This window comes from Sylvia atricapilla, chromosome 2, assembly GCF_009819655.1.
Source record: "Sylvia atricapilla isolate bSylAtr1 chromosome 2, bSylAtr1.pri, whole genome shotgun sequence".
Taxonomy (NCBI): Eukaryota; Metazoa; Chordata; class Aves; order Passeriformes; family Sylviidae; genus Sylvia; species Sylvia atricapilla.
Genome location: NC_089141.1, coordinates 113,982,883 through 113,999,932, shown reverse-complemented (window position 1 = coordinate 113,999,932; position 17,050 = coordinate 113,982,883). Strand labels below are relative to the sequence as shown.

Here is a 17,050-nt window from a genome sequence, read left to right as displayed (position 1 = left end):
ATCACTGAAATGAACAGGCCCAGGCTCCTTCCCATGCAGGAACCTTCCAGGACAGCCTGGAAAAAGGGAATTAAGATCCCACAGGAAGCTCTGCTGATTCACTGGGATCCATGCACAGTCCTGAACTTGAGATTTTGGGGCAAAAAATCAGGAATTTTGGAGGGGTATTCAGCACTTGTTGACTCAGAACTCTGTGGGAACACAGAAATTAAAGAGGAGGAGTGCACAGCAGCTCCAGGAGAAGCCAATCCTTCCATCCCAGAGAATTTGTGCATTTCCCATCCCTGGAAGTGTCCAGGGGCAGGTTGGATGGGACTTGGAGCAGCCTGGGATAGTGGAGAGCCCTCCGTGGAAAGTGGTTGAAAATGAGATGATTTTTAAGGTCTCTCCAAACCCAACCCAATCCCTGATTCCATGATGCCTCCCTGACTTTCTAAAAAAGCTCCAGGAATCAGGATCAAAGAGAGGAATTCCTTGGGCCGCCTGCATCCCTCTGATCCCAACCACAGCGGGAAGACACCAGGGAAGGAAAGGACAATGATTTAATAACCCAGAACAATGGGAGATTGACTTCAAACACCGAGCTTCCAAAAAAATCCCAAAAAACCCCCACCAAAATCCTGGAAAAATGCCAGTGGATTATTCTGGGAGCAGCAGCTGGGAGGAGTTTTCTCTATTCCTTTATGTTAACTCAAGGGCAAAGGCAGCTCCAAACACCTGTGTCTCAAATATCAGCAGCTGGGCCTCAGATTTCCACCACCCAACCAATTCCCTGAAATCCCGGCAGGGAATATGCCCCATTCCAGCTGGAAAATGCAGCTGGAAAGAGAGGGCAGCAGAGGAAAAGTGGCTTTGCTGTTCAAGGGCTAAATCAGACACACACGATGAGAAACTTCTTCCCCTTCCTGATTTTCTCACCCTCTTTTCTGCACCGAATTCTGGTAAAAAAATTCAAATATTTAATTTAAATATATATAAATACAATATAATTTTTTTCCAGGCAAATCTTTAATCCCCTCATTTTTTTGGGCTTTTTTTGGGGTTTTTTTTGCCTTCATTTTATGATAACTCAAAGCACATTGGGTCTCCAGCTGCAGAAATGCAAACCAGCAGCAAAATTTGCAACCTAAGTCATGAGCTAGAAATGTTTGGGCGAACTGGCTGGTGGCAGTTGTTGCAAAGAGCAGCATTTCCTCCAGACCTCAGTCACGAGGTACTTTGTTTGCTCACCCAAGAAAAAAAAGAGACTTTGCTGCAGGTAATGACATCCTAAAATAGGACAGCTCATGGGTTTTTGGTTGTTTTTTGTTTTTTTTTCTATAGGTTATTTATTTAATTTCTCGTTCTTCTTTGAGCTGCAGTTTTGAATAAGAGAGGCCTTAAATTTTCTGCAGGAAAAAAAAAACCCAAACCAACAAACCCAAAAATTATATTTAAAAAATCCAGCAATGCTTTAAATATTCAAGTTCTTCACCTTAACGAGTGAGGGACTTCAGCCAGAAAACAGGTGAAGGAACAGAGAAAAGATTTTTCCTTGGAAATGAATTGAAATCTGATCACAAATTTCTGGTGAAACATGTTTGGGGGGTTTTTTTGGTGTGGGGTTTTTTTTTGTGTTTTTTGGTTTTGTTTGTTTTTTTGTTTTTGTTTTTGGGTTTTTTTGGTGTTTTGTTTTGTTTTTTCCTCCTCAAAACCTCTGTGTAGGAATTTTTATAAGCCTGAAACTTCAGAGGTTGACCTCGTGTCCAGCCTGGTCCCACACCTGATCCCCTCAGACACTGGATTCTGGAGCATCCCCTGATCCCTCTGCCTGGAAGGGCCTTTCCCAATGAGGAGCTGAGACAAATGAAAAACCTCCAACTGCTTCTGTTTAAAAGGTGCTTTTGATCTCCACCTGGGGTGGTTTGATCAAAGCAGGAACACCCCAAAACCTCTAGAGCTGCTTTTCCCCTCTCCACGTGGGTCACGGATGTGCCCAACACTTGGAGTTGTCACAGGAGGGAAGGATTGGGAGGGGGCTGCCCCAAAAAACCTGGAAAAATGAGCAAAGACACCTGGAATTGGGACGTCTGGCTCACACAGAGGCGTTTTTTGTTCAGCACATCCTAAAAATGGGGAAAAACAGGGCTGGGACTGAACTGTTGGAGCAAACCAGAGGAGGCTCCAGGATGAGCAGAGGGCTGGAGCAGCTCTGCTGGGAGGAAAGGCTGCCACAGCTGGGATTGTTCAGCCTGGACAGGAGAAGCTTTGGGCTGAGCTCAGGGTGGCCTTGCAGGGCCTGAAGGAGCCCCAGGAAACCTGGAGAGAGACAATTCCCAAGGGCTGCAGGGACAGGACACAGGGGATGGCTTCAGACTGAGAAATGACAAGTTTCAGTGGGATGTTGGGAAAAAATCCTTCCTTGGGAGGGTGAGGAGGGACTGGGCTGGAATTCCCAGAGAAGCTCCCAGGATCCCTGGCAGTGCCCAAGGCCAGGTTGGACACCGGGGCTTGGAGCAGCCTGGGACAGTGGGAGGTGTCCCTGCCATGGCAGCGGTGGGATGGGTTGAGCTTTAAGGTCCTTTCCACCCCAAACCCTTCCATGATTCCCTGATGCTGCTCCACAGCAAAAAGATGTTTGAAGAGGAGCTGCTAACCTGGGCCATCAGGGCCACACCTTCTTCTGCAGCACAAGAGTCATCCCAGGTCTCACCCAAAGCCACCAGCCAGGTCTTTCCAGTGGTTTCCCTGACTCTTGGCTCAGATTCCATGTACACAAAACGCTGGGTTGCCTCAACTGCCCCCGTAAAACGTGACCCTAAATCATCTCTCCGTGCCTAGAAATCAGTTTAATGACACAAATTCACTCAGGATGTGACCCTCATGTTGGTGATGTCTCCTATAAATCTAAATGGGATTTATAGAACCATGGAATACCCTGAGTAAAAGGACCCACATGAATCATCCAGTCCCAGCCTGTCTCTGCCCAGAGCCCCAAGATTCCCCCCTGGGCATCCCTGGGTGTCCAAAGGCTCCTGGAGCTCTGGCAGTGCCCATTCCCTGGGAAAGTGGTGACCAAAATGACAAAATTTCCTTTGTAATCACTATAAGAGGAAAAGAAAAGCACCCCAGCATTAAAACTTCTGATTGTTACTCTACAATCTCAATGATTCATCAGTTTTAAACCCCCAAAAGTTTATCCTGTCTCTGGTTTTTAACCTTGGCAAGTCATTCACGTCTGGTTTCCAGGCACGCTGTACATGAAACTCTGCTTCATTTAGAAAATTAAATCATTTTCTCCAGTAAGGGACAGCCAGGAGAAGTTCATGTTCCTATAAGAGACCTGACTCTTGGTTTCAATGTGCAAATTTTTTTTAAGCTTGGTGTGAAAAACGTGTGGGTGTTCAGCCCCATCCAGGATCACTTTTACAGGTTTGATAAAGAGAAAACTCTGCAGGCTGAGGGGTCTCTTTCCTCTCAGAGGTGGCCACAAGGATGGAAAAAGTTGTAGTAGAATTTCTTGGAAAGGGTTTGGAACAATGAAACCACCACAAATTGCAGCAAGTGATTCACAAATAGACACTCAGAAAGGTTTGGGGTGGAAGGATCTTAAAGATCATCCAGTGCCACCCCTGCCATGGCAGGGACACCTCCCACTGTCCCAGGCTGCTCCAACCCCAGTGTCCAGCCTGGCCTTGGGCACTGCCAGGGATCCAGGGGCAGCCACAGCAAATCTGGGAATTCTATCCTAAGAATTTCTCCCTAATATTTAATCTAAACCGCTCTCTCTTAGTTTAAAATTTTGTTAATGAAATCTGAACCTGAGTGTTTCTTCCAGATCTGAATTCTGCTCCATCTGACTCATACAAACCCCAGAGCTCATTTACATGGAGGTCCTGAAAACCAGAAGTGTTTTACAGAAGTCTGATATTATCTGCTAACTGAATTCTGAAATGCAAAGCCCTTCCCATGAAGTGGGTGGAGCTCTAAGATTTGGGGCCCCTCTGGGTGATGTGCACTGGACTTTCAGAGAATTCTGGAATCATCAGGGTGGGAAGGGACCTCCAGGATCCCCCAGGGCCACCCCAGTGCCACCAGCATCAGCCCAGCTCCTGTCCCCAAGGGCCACCTCCAGACTGCTCCTGAACACTCCACAGACAGTGACTCCAAACCTCCCTGGGCAGCTCATCCCAAGGCCTGACCACTCTGCCAGGGAAATTTCCTTGCCCAATCTCCCCCCTGAGCCTCCCCTGGTGCCATTGGAGCCATTTCCTCTCCTCCTTTCCCTGCCCCTCCTGGCAGGGACTTGTGCAGAGCCACCAGCTCCCCCCTGAGCCTCCTTTGCTCCAGGATCAGCCCTTTCCCAGTTCAGCTGCTCCTCCCAGGATGTGTTTTCCAGCCCCTTTTCCCATCTCTGGACACTCTCAAGCCCCTCAATGTCCTTCTGAAGGTGAGGGGAGCCCCATTCTGCCACCCCTGGCTGATGTCAGGATGAGCTGAGTGAGGGCAGGAGATGAACCCTGAGGCTTCCACTACTGATTTTATACAGCCAGGGCAGATTTAAGCCTTTAAACACATTCCTGCAGCCACACTTCCACTTTTTTTGGGGAAAGAAAATGTTTCCTCGAGCCAATCCTTAGGATAAAATCGGGAATAAAGTGTCCATCAGCCAGTCAGGGTGGAGAAGAGGAGGCTCAGGGGGGACCCCACTGCTCTGCACAACTCCCTGACAGGAGGGAGGAGCGATTTGGGAGCTGGGAATTCTCTGGGAGTGTTCAGGAAGAGTCTGGATGTGGCCCTTGGGGCCACGGTTTGGGATAATGTTGGTGCTGGTGATGCTGGGAGTGGATGATCCCAGAGATCTCTTCCCACCCTGATAATCCCAGGATCCTGTGGCTCTCTGAGCCCAGCTCTGGCTGTCCTAGGACAGGTGAACGCCATAAAACCACGTTTAAAAAAAAGAAATAAATGAACTTGTGAGAGCTGTGGGTGATGCTGGGGCTTTGAAGATCCCAGACATTTGTCACAAAGGACACACACACACACTGCGCTTCGCCCTGAACCTGCCAGGGATTTCCCAAACACTCCTTTCCCTTTTAAACACCACCAAAAAAGCCTCTGGAAGGACTGGCTCACAGCTCCTGAGCTGCTGGTTTGATGAAGGTGACATGGCTTGCCCTAAATGCAGCAGCTTGAAACGTTTATAGCCCATCTCATAAAACCTGACAGTTTTCAGGTTTCCTCCCAGTGCTTCCTCAGAAAGATCTGTCACACATAAACCTTTCAACCCTGCAGACAAAACCCAACCCAAACGCAGCTCCCGGGCTTTCCAAAAATCACAGCTACGAGTAGGAAAGGGGATGGCAGAAAACATCCTGCACGACAAAATATTCCTGAGGCCAAACCGAAAAGCCCGAGCCCATCTCGGGAATCAGAAACTCAAACCAAAAACTGCAGGTTGGAAACAGAAATTCCCAAACTGATCAAAGCCAGAGAAAGTGTTCTCAGAGATCTTCACGAAGTGAAACCGCCCAGTTTGACAGAGTTTCACTTGTGGCAGAAGTGGGGAATCCTCCAGACGACACCAAGGGTGAATTGGAACCTCTCCCAGGTGGAGCTGCCCTCACTCCCTGCTTCACACTCAGTACTTCCACACCCTTTTCTTTCTCCTGCTTCGATATTCTGGATAAATCTTTATAGAAAATTCTGCTGGTTTGGACTAAAATCAGTTTTACTCGACTACAGAAATTTAGGGTTGTTATTAAACTTAAGTGGTTGTAAAGCTGGGCTACAGCTGGGATCTCAATGAAAAAAAAAAAAAAAGTCATTTATTTTGGGAATGACATTGGGAATCTGAATAATTCCTCCTCTTTCCATTGGCAGGATGCTCTGAGGCTTCACCTTGCTGTCACCTCCCCTGTGCTGCCTTTCAGAGAGCAAACACCCCTGAACAATTTGGGCAGCTGATTCAAGTTTATACAAATATTACCCAGAGCAGAAAAAAAAAAAAAATGAGGGAAGGCCATGTTTTCTTGTCCTGTGAGGCCACTGAGTCACCCAGCCTGTCCCTCTCTCCATGGCCAATCCCAGATGTCCTGGAGGAAGCCACAAATCATCTGGCAGATGACAGAGCTGCTTCCAGGGGGATCTTTCTCCCTCAGTTTTAACAGGGTTTGGTTTGTGCCCTGAAATGGGGCAGGGAGAGGCAAAGGGAGAACTGAACCCTTCCAAAGGGTTTTTTTTTTAATATATATATATTATATATATATTTATTTTATTTTATTTTATTTTATTTTTTATTCTATTTTATTCTGTTCTATTCTATTTTATTCTATTATATTTTAATTCTATTTTATTTTATGGCGAGGGGGGTTGTTGTAATTTTTGCTGTTTGGTTAGGTTTGGTTTTATGTTTGGTTGGGTTTTTTCCCTCAACCTGGCTGGTATTTATGAAGAAATTGTTCAAGAACTGATGATCTTAAAGGGCTTTTCCAACCTAAACACTTCCATGATCTGGTATGTATGGGCAAATCCAGGAGTTTTTAGGATTCTGTTGAAGCCTTGGATTCAGCTGTGTTTTATGGCAATTTAATGCCACTGGTGCAATTTAATGCCCACTCTGCCTTGCTCTCCATTCCCATTCCTGCCTGGCCCTCTGGGAATCCCAAAGTCAGATATTTCCCCTGATTTTGGGATAAACGACAGAGAAATCTGTTATTTCCTCAGGGTTGTTCCTCCTTGGCTTTTCAAATCCAGTGTTTCTAAACCCAACAGCAGAAATTTCCCTGCCACTCTTGGTTTAGGTTCAGACTCTCCCCTCTCAAATAACAGCATTGCTGAGACATTCTTTATTCTGAGCTCAAATTAAAAAATTACTTCCATAAACTCGCCCCTACCCCTGGTTTTCCTGTGCATTTCAAGATAAACCTTGTTACTTTGGGATTATCAGCAGTCAAACTAAATCTTGATCATCTTCTAGTCACAAAAAAAATGCAGTTTATTTTCTATTTTTACTGCATCCTCTGCCAGCATCGGGGAGATACTTTCATTTTCCACCAGAGAGCCACCTCAGGGCTGGGGTTTGTCCCTCAGGGGGTAAAACACCCAACAAATCTCTAATTAATTAATGGCCAAGTGATAAAGGGCAAAGGCAAAACAATCTGAGGGATGTGCAGACCAAACAGAACTTAAATCCTTTTTAGCCCCGGCACAACACATCCCTGGGCTGAGTGTGGCTGCTCGAAGGCTCTGTGAAATAATTTTGGCACAGGATAAAAATCTCTTGATCTCACCAGAGCAGCGTGTTCAGCTCTGTCAGACTTTTTTTTTTTTTTTTTTGTTGGTTTTTTCTTTTTTTTTTTTTTTTTTAATTCCTGCATGCAGGCCTCGCAACGTTTCTCAAGGCTTTTGAGTGAAAAAAAAATAAAACCAAAAAGAGCTCAGGCTGGGTAAAATCAGACGTTGTGCAAGGTTTTTCTACTTGTAAGCCAAGGGTTTTTTATGAGCTTTAGTTCAATTTCCTATTCACAAGCTGCAGTCGGTGGTTTATAAATGCTGACATGAATTAACTCTTTGGGGCAGGCAGCCTGAACAAAAGGCTTGAAAAATTCTCTCTCCACTGGGACAAAGGAATTGATGCTGCTGGAAAAAGAGAATCGTGGAATGGTTTGGGCTGGAGGGACTTTAGAAATCATCCCATCCCACCCTGCTATGGGCAGGGACACCTCCCACTGTCCCAGGGAGCTCCAAGCCCTGTCCAAACTGGGCTTGGGCACCTCCAGCTTCTCCTGCCCCACCACCACACCCTCCACAACCCTGGAGAAATCCCGTCTGCCAGGGAAAAGTCTTCCCTGAAATGGTGTCAATTCCCAAAGGATCCTCCCAGTCCTGATTTGGACAACTCTGAATCCCAGGTGAGGAGAAGCAGCTTTTCCTGGAGCAAACTTTTACCCTTGGGGGTGTCTCTGAGCTGGTGACAAACAGAGCTGTCAGGAGAACTGAGCAGCAATTTCTCCAGGATTTTGGCTCCATGGGAGGCGCCTTGCCCAGGACAGTGTCACAGAGCCATGGAATGGTTTGGGTTGGGAAGGATTTTAACCCCACCCAGTGCCACCCCTGCCATGGCAGGGACACCTCCCACTGTCCCAGGCTGCTCCAAGCCCAGTGTCCAACCTGGCCTTGGGCACTGCCAGGGGTGAGGAATCCACAATTCTGGAGCTAATGGGAGGGAGCCCCTGATCACTTCAGCCTCCACTCCCACCCAGCACCAGGGACTGGAGGATTTTTCCCGTGGGAATCCCACCACAAGGAAAGTCAGAGCTGCTAATGCTCAGTGAGAAGCAGAGTGCTCAGGGACAGGTGTCCCTCGATCCAGGCAGGGAGGACCTTCAGGGCATGGAAGAGCTCTTCCATTAAATCATCTCAAGACATTCAGGATCACCCAGGGCCACCCCAGCAGCACCAGCATCAGCCCAAACCCTGTCCCCAAGACATCCAGACTCCTCCTGAGCACTTGGGATCTGGGTGCACAGGAGCAGCTGCTCTGCTGCAATGTTGCTGCTTTCCAGAGGGATCCTCCCAGGCTGCCCCAAAATATTCATATCTGGTAAAAACCTGTCTCTGAATATTCCAGTAACTCCACAGCTGAAGGTCACAGACCACATCAGGATGCAGTGTCCTTGATTCCTGGTGGAGAGAGACACCTGGGATGGTCCTTTGTGGCTACAGAAAAATCCCAGAGTCACAGAATCCCAGAATCACCAGGAGACTTCCATGGTCATTCAGCATCAGCCCAAACCTGTCCCCAAGGGCCACCTCCAGACTGTCCCTCTAAAGCTCACCTGAACTTCATCTCAGCCCTTTGGCTCTGGAGGAACCTGCCCTTGGGATGGGAGGGACCATCCTGGAGACTCCTCACAGCCCTCAAGGGGCTGAGGCTGGGAGCAGATGAATTGGGAGTTGTGGCCCCCTGAACATTTGGTGGATGTGCAGGTGCCTTGGGCTTGGATTCCATGGAATGCCCAAGGTGGGAAGAGCCCCTCAGGATCCCCCAGGGCCACCCCAGTGCCACCAGCATCAGCCCAAGGCCTGTCCCCAAGGGCCACCTCCAGACTGCTCCTGAACACTCCACAGACAGTGACTCCAAACCTCCCTGGGCAGCTCATCCCAAGGCCTGACCACTCTGCCAGGGAAATTTCCTTGCCCAATCTCCCCCCTGAGCCTCCCCTGGTGCCACTGGAGCCATTTCCTCTCCTCCTTTCCCTGCCCCTCCTGGCAGGGACTTGTGCAGAGCCACCAGCTCCCCCCTGAGCCTCCTTTTCTTTAGGATCAGCCCCTTTCCCAGTTTAGCTGCTCCTCCCAGGATGTGTTTTCCAGCCCCTTCCCAACTTCACTGCCCTTCCTTGGACTCACCACACTTTAATTTTGCATTTACAAGGCAAGAATCCCTCAATGTCTGGGTGCTCCTTGGCACTGTAGCACTCAGAAGAAATTACCCACAGTGTATTTTTTTTTCTATTTTTCCACGTTATAAAATGGCTGCGCTGGTGTTCATTCCCAGTCAGTAACAAACCATCAAAATGTTGCACCACGGCTGTGATTAATTAAGAAAAAAAAAATCACAAAGGCGAAACCAGGACTAAAACACTTCTCTGCATATTGAAAGTATCAGACCTTGCAGCAAAAATGAGGGAAAAGCGGAAAATATTACGCTTGGTGCTATTTTGAGCTGGATCAAAAGATTAGTTCTGTTTTCTTTGGTAGGCAAAAGTATTTATATACATATATATGTATAATTTTGTAGGCAAATATTATAAACTATAAAATTAGGGGATTTCAAATAGTTACAATATAACAAGCTTAAGAAATGGTAAAACGGGGAATCATCAAATGAGGAATCATAAAACGAGCAATTAAAAATTATAAAATGAGAAATTATACCAATTAATTATATTATAAACATATATTAGAAAATATTATAGTCTAAAATATTAACTTTTTAATTTATAATTAGAATTTATAATAGAATAAAATAAATAAATTCTCTTAAAAATAAAATTTAAAATTATAAAAATTAAAATAAAAATTACCAAAAAATTACGAAAAAACTACCAAAAAATTCCTCATTTTGATGCCCCATCCTGCAAAACTCCTTGGAATGAGTTGGGAATTCCGAGGTTCCAGCCTGAGCCCCTGGGTGAGGAGCTGGTGTGGTGTGATAGAAGCAGGGCCACATCCTCTGTGGTTTGTCCCACACTCCATTAACGTGGCCCAACTTCTCTGCCTCTCCCTGCTGCTCCTTCACCGCTCCCCTCTCTTCTCTTCCCAATTTTCCCCCAGACGAATTATGGATTTCCTCCTCACAGACCTGCTCGGCCTGATAAAGGAGGAATCCAATTTTTTTTTTCCCCTTTCCCTGACGATTTCGGTTGAGGGGAGAAAGCGCAATAAATTTTTGGCGGGAAAAGCAGAACCGAGGCACTTTGGGGACGTTTCTTTGCAAATCCTGTTGAGAAACAGGGTGAGAACGACCCACCCTAGGGATGGTTGTTTTTCTTGCTCCCGAGCCCAAACGTTCCTCTTGCTGTGCCCCAGGAATTTTGAAATTGGAGTTGGTTGGAGTGGAGAAAGGAAGGAACGAAAAGGGAACTGCCAGAAAACCGTTCCACGCTCACACGCAAAACGCTCTTTTGCAATGGTGAAACATTTCGTTTTGCAGCTCAACCAAAGGGTTTGAGGTTTTCTGCAGGTGAGCTGTGTCTTTAAGAGGATTAAAAGCACAAAATCTTTGCTGTTGGCATTGGAACTGGGAATTTCAACCTGGGTCCATGAATACGACACGTTCTGGGCTTCTCACACCAAGGTCACGGATTAAACAAGGAGACACTGCACATTTCTGCTCAAGGATCAGGACAATTCTTAAATGAATGTATCCCTACTACACAGAACTGCAGACACAGAAAACGAGATGATCAGTGGCAGAGGTGAAATCTGCCGTGCTCAACTCAGAAGCAGGAAACTGGATGAAAATGACGTTTTCATTTTGTTCTTACACGGCACCTTTCTATCTATAATTTCTGTGTTTTCTATACGTTTGAAGTTTGAAGCTGAGGTTTTCTGCAGGAAAAAACTCTTTTACCCAAGGTTCTGCAGGAAACCAGGATCTGCACCTGGGCTGCCAAAAGTGAATAGAAAATTTTATAGAAATATAGAAACAAGGAATGATTTAAAGGTGGAAGGAAGCTTAGGGATCATCTCATTCCTCCCCCTGCCATGAGCAAGGACACCTCCCACTATCCCAGGTTAATCCAAGCCTGGTCCAGCCCGGCCCAGAACATTCCAGGTGTTCCTAAGATGCTCAGGTAACTTCCAGCCTAGAACTGCTTGCAGCCCATTCCCCAAAGAAAATGAAATACTGGCGCTGGAGCAACATCAGTGCCAAAAACGAGTAGTAAAGACGAAAATAAACCCCATTCTGGGGTGTTGAGCTGAACCTCTTGCTGGATTAAGCAGCTTTAACGAAACTCCTCCTTTCTCTGGACAAGTCAGCCCTTGGGTTTTCAACCAGCTGCTCTCAAATTTATTTTTTATTTTGTGTTCCTGCCAAGCACACGACCCCTGCTCTCCATCCCGTGCCTCTGGCCCTGCACCAGCACAGCCCCACCAGGTTCCCTCTGTTCTTTATCAGATGCACAAAATTCCCTCAAGAACCCTTCCCGTGCTACAGATTAAACACCCAGCAGTTGCTGAGCTAAAAAAAAAAAAAAAACACCCTACGCAATTAAATTTAAAAAAAAATAAATAAAAGAAAAGCTGACGAGTTGCAGGAAGATCCTGCTTGTTGTTTTAGCCAGTATTGCTTCCTTTCCCTGCCTGGGCTGCTGAGCAGTGTCAGCACTCGAGCACCTCCTGCTCACCCTTCAGCATCTCCCCCACCCAGACAAGAAGGTGCTGGTGACTCACAGGCTTCAGTGCCAGGAAAAAGAGGGAGAAAAACTTTGGATATGAAGGGAAAGGGAGAGGGAAAACCAACGGTTTGAACGGCAGAGCTGGGTAGGATTTGGGCCAGCTGCCCTGTGACACTCAGGAGCTGCTGCCCGTGGTGACACAGCAGCTGGGAGCAGCATTCCACATTCCCCATGATTAATGGGAATAAACTCCTGACTCACAGCAGCGAGGCTGGGGCTGTGAGCAGCTCTCAAGTGCTGCTCCCTGGCCAAGCCTGGGCTGGGACAGGCTCCTTGTCCTTGTCACCCACGTGGGGACAGGACAGGCTGGTGTGGCCAGGGGAAAAGTTCAGCTCCAGGAGTTATTTAGGGAGGTAATTCCCAGGAAGCTGAGAAGTTTCCCGTGCCAGCGCCTGGCTAAGCTGGATGAATAAGCCATGACTAAAAGCATCAGCTCCACAGGGGGTGGTGAGAACACGGAGGAGAGCGTTACAACCTCTTTGGTCACTGCTGACAAAACGCACATTTGCTGGGTGAAGCCCTTCAGTTCCCCCCGGGAGCCCCTCCAGGGCTGCAGCTGCTCCTTCCGAGCCCTCAGAGCATCCTCAGAGCCTCCACTCCATCCCCACCACTCCTTTCCCTGAGCCACGTGAGTCACAGAAAACTTTCTGCAGGTTCCTTTAGGCTTTTTTTCTTTTATTTTTATTTTTCTTTTTCTGAGCCTTAAAACCCCAACCTAAATGCTGCTCTGCTGCTCCCTCCTTGCACCGTCATTTGTCATGGCAGCTGCTCACAAAAATCTCCCCAAAAAATGACCAGAAAGGAGCCTGTGCTGCCACTCTTGTACCTGCAGTAATTCCCAGGAATTCCCCGAGCCCACTGGGATTTAGGGAAGAGCAAATCCACGAGCATGCAATGGTTGTTTGAACAGCTTAAATGAGCCCCTTGTTGCAACCTCTTTAACTGATAAGCAACGAGATGATATTTCTGCCAGCTCAGATATCAACTCCAAGGAAACCGAAGTGGAACAAAAACCCCCCATGTACTACGAGGAAGTGCCCAGATCCTCTCCAAACATGCATTTTCCGAAACGCAGGAAAGCAAAAACATCTACTTAAGAAAATTCTGAATGGCACTTACCTCTCAAGAAGTGCTGGTAAGAAGGAAGTGACTCAAATATGCTGTTCGAAGCCATTGTTTCCTCTTTAAAACTCACTCTCTCTTCACTGGGAGGGAATTTGGGGTTTCTTCCACCTTGGGGAGTGAGAAATGAAGACTGGTCATTGCCACCACCCTCCTCCCAGCCATCCCACACAGCTCCATCGGGAGCGGAGATCGCTGAGCTACTTTTGCTCGAAGAACTCTGAAATTCTTTCTTAAAAAAAAAAAAAAAAAGGAGAGGAGGGGGGAAAGAAGAAGAAAAAAAAAAAAGAAAAAAGAAATACAGCGGCTTGGTTGTGGTTGATGATGCTTACCACCCTCCGAAACCCTGTGGTTTGCAGGCACAACGATTTGCCCTCCCTGCTGACCAATATCCCGGACCCGCTCTTGGGTGACTGCCTCCGTACCCAACTTGTGGTTCTGTGGTTGTTTATGAGGCCCAAAGAAGTGTTTCACACAACCCAAATTACAAATTTAACTGTTCCCCTTTCCAGGACCTGCCTCCATTGGTCCTTTTGCATCACATGACTGGGGTGATGTCGACTTTCTGAATTTTTTTTTTGGGGGGGAGGGAAGGGTTTAGTTGTATTTTTTTTTTTTTTTTAAACTTGCTGAAGTCATGCCCTTCCCACTCCACCTGCCCTCCCCGGGGCTCCAGGCAAGGATGGAGTTGCTGAGGGAGGGAAAAACTGATGATTCACCAGCCCTGATGCTCCAAAAAGGCCTTTGATGAGTTAGTTCAACTCCTCTTGTTTGGTTGTTCGAGGGTTTTTTGGGGTTTTTTTTTTTTAGAAGCTCCTGCTTATTTTGATAGCGACTTCATTGCTGCTTATTCCATAGGAATTCAGACCTGGGTTTGAGGCTGCTGTGAAGGCAGCAGGATGTGGAACTCATCCTGGAAAACATTGGGAATCAGCTGGAGGGAAGACCCCTGCCTGGGGCAAGAGCACTGGAATTAAATTTATTTTTTCAAGAAAATGAGGGGGAAAAAAGGAGGGGGGAGATGAAAAAGTCCCAACATATTTTATTTAAAGAAAATCAGAAAAAAGAGGGAAGAATTAAAAGTCTCAACATCTATTTCTTTTAAGAAAATGAGTAAAAAAGGAGAGATTTAAAAAGTCACAAATTTATTTGGCATCTCTATGATGGCAGCCTCTAAGGAGTGCTGGAAGATCACAGGAAATCTTGGTCTTCCATAGGGTCCAGTCCTATAATCCTTCCTTAGCACAATTCCTGTTCTTCCTTTGTCTTCTCCCTCCCCAAAAGAAAAAGAAGAAAAAGAAATTAAAAATAAAAATCCTAAATCAATAATCAACTGGAAATTTTGTCTCTGGCTGGGACAATGAAGAAGAGAGGAGAAAATTAAATTACTACTGCATGAAGTGAGAATTCTTGGGGGGAACAAAAAAAATTAAAAAGTGCTTAATTCATTTGGATTTTTTTCTTCTTATTGCAACTCTGGAAGCTGAGTCCTTTCACTGCCTGAATTTCTGTTGGAAACACTTCCAGGGCATCCTGGATTCCCTCTGGAGTTAGTGGGAGCTCTGGAGGTTGTATGCATTTAATTTTCCTTTTTAAAATGTCCGTTTGTTGAACCAGAGGCTGAAATAATCCTGGAATGGTTTGGGTCAGAAGGACCTAAAGGATCATCCCATCCCACCCCTGCCATGGCAGGGCCACCTCCCACTGTCCCAGGCTGCTCCAAGCCCCAGTGTCCAGCCTGGCCTTGGGCACTGCCAGGGATCCAGGGGCAGCCACAGCTGCTCTGGGCACCCTGTGCCAGCCCTGCCCACCCTGCCAGGGAACAATTCCTGCCCCAGATCCCATCCAGCCCTGCCCTGGGCACTGGGAAGCCATTCCCTGGCTCCTGTCCCTGCAGCCCTTGTCCCCAGTCCCTCTGCAGCTTTCCTGGAGCCCCTTCAGGCCCTGGCAGGGCTCTGAGCTCTCCCTGGAGCTTCTCCTCTCCAGCCTGAACAGGCCCAAAAAGCCTCTCATGAGGCAAAAGGATTTGGTAATTCCAGCAACACGCCTTACCTGGGAAATTGGGATTTTTTCCCAAATTAACTTCCTGAAAAAAAAAACCAAACCCAGAGCAATTCTGAGCAGCAAGAACAGGGAACTGAGGGCACTTCACTCCCAGCCTTTGAGCTTGGCTCGATCCTGAATTAAAGATTTTTTCCTTTCTTTTTGCTTCCTGGCTCTTCCAGATCCTGCCGCCAACTTTTTGCCTAGATCGGGATAAACCTTTTCCTGCTCTGGAGCTGGATTCCTTCCACTCCCATAAAAACAACCTGACAAGAGTCCACCTGCCAGAGAGCCCGGGGCGCCTGGGCGGGCTCTGGAGCCGGGATGGAGGGATGGGATCCGGGAGGGATCTGGGGGAGATCCGAGAGGGATGCGGGAGAAATCCAGGAGAGATCCCAGGAGGGATGCGGGAAGGATGCGGGAAGGATCCAGGAGAGATCCAGGAGGGATCTAGACAGAATCCGGGCGAGATGCTGGCTGGAAAGAAAGGAAATTCTTCCTCTTAGAAAAGGGAATGAAATCTTGAAATCAGAGAACAAAGTCTAACAAACGCTCTGGAAAAAGGAGATATGATTCAAAACAGTGCGATTGAAAAAATAAAAAAAATAAAAAATAAAAAAAAAAAAAAAGAGAAATTTTCGGAAATGGAGTGATTACAACCAAACATTCGGAGATGAAATGAGGGGCCGTGAAAAGGACCACAGCTTGCCAAAATCATTCCGACAGAAATCCTGAAATCAGGGAAGAAATGTCAATAAAATTCGGGAGGGATCTGGGCGGGAGCTGCAGGACCGGCAGAGGGAGCTCGGGCCGGCGGCACCGAATTTTGGCTTCACTTTCGCCGGCTCCTGGCCCCAAAAAGGCGAATTCAGGGAGCAGAATTCCAGGATTTGGTGGCACATTCACCTAAGGCAAGACAAACGCTCAAAGTTCCAGTTTGGCAGCACGTGAAAGGATCTTTAAATTGGGATATGTTTGGTGTAAAGTGCTGAGCTACCTGTGAGGAAATACCTGCTAAATCCTGACAGGCAGAACAAAGGATTATTATGGGATCATGGAATATCCTGTCACAGCTCCAGCTGCTCCCTGGCTCCTGTCCCTGTCACAGGGGGCAGAGATTGGAGCTGCCTCATCCCTCAGGATTATTATTATTTATTAATTATTATTTATTTTATATTTTATATTTATATTTTATTTTATATTTATTTTATATTTATATTTATTTTATATTTATTATTATTTAGGACTTATTTGAAATGTCATCAGGTTGCAGAGAAGGCAAATGGGAATATTGGAACCAGGCTGCTGCAGGGATGAGTTCTGTGGCAGGATATCAAATCCCTCCATTTCTTACTGTCTGTCCTGGCACCTGGGATAGATCTGAAGGATCTCTGATCCCTGGATGCTCAGAAGACAAAAATCAGAGCCTGGAATCTCTCTTTGGGGCCCTGAATCAGCTAATCCACCCCTGCCCATGGAATCAGATGTTCAGGGTGCTTTCCAACCCAAACCATTCCAAAATTCCCAGATTCTCTGCTCGCTGTTGCATTTATTCCTCTCTTCCTGGCACTCAGCAGGTTGGGGCAGGAATGGGATGGGCTGGGGTGGACAGGCCAGGGCACAGCTGAGGGACAAGGGACAGTTGGGCTGCTTTTGTCACCTCCTGGCTGCGGATGATGATGCAAGGGAAAAGCACGAGTGGCTCCTGTCACTCCAGGCTCGGATTTGCCAACAGGCAGCTGGAAATAGCACATGGAATGGGATTGATTCAAGGTCTGACCACCTTGAGTTCCTGAGGAATGCGTGATTAAGGTCTGAGCACCCTGAATTTTCAAGGAAAAGGCTGAGCCACGTGGGTCTGTGCTACACTCAGGTGTGAGGATGAACCTCTCATCTCCCAGGCCACTTCTGTGTCCACCAGCAAAGCCACGAATCCTGAA

General features: G+C 47.0%; 1 protein-coding gene across 2 annotated transcripts in view; it reads right to left on the bottom strand.

Annotated features, from left to right (window-relative positions):
* LOC136358260 (runt-related transcription factor 1-like) overlaps positions 1-13,629 on the bottom strand; it is a 121,284-nt gene extending 107,655 nt beyond the window's left edge. Inside the window, exons 1-2 of one of the 2 annotated variants that reach the window (XM_066314239.1) lie at positions 13,400-13,629; positions 13,065-13,178 (exon numbers count right to left, since the gene is read on the bottom strand). In XM_066314239.1, the coding sequence (XP_066170336.1) occupies positions 13,065-13,119 (55 nt within the window). In that variant the 5' untranslated portion in view covers positions 13,120-13,178; positions 13,400-13,629. Of the gene's footprint in view, positions 1-13,064; positions 13,349-13,399 lie in introns of those variants that run through there. The other variant, XM_066314240.1, reaches the window with a different exon arrangement.
* Positions 13,630-17,050: the final 3,421 nt, after the last annotated feature.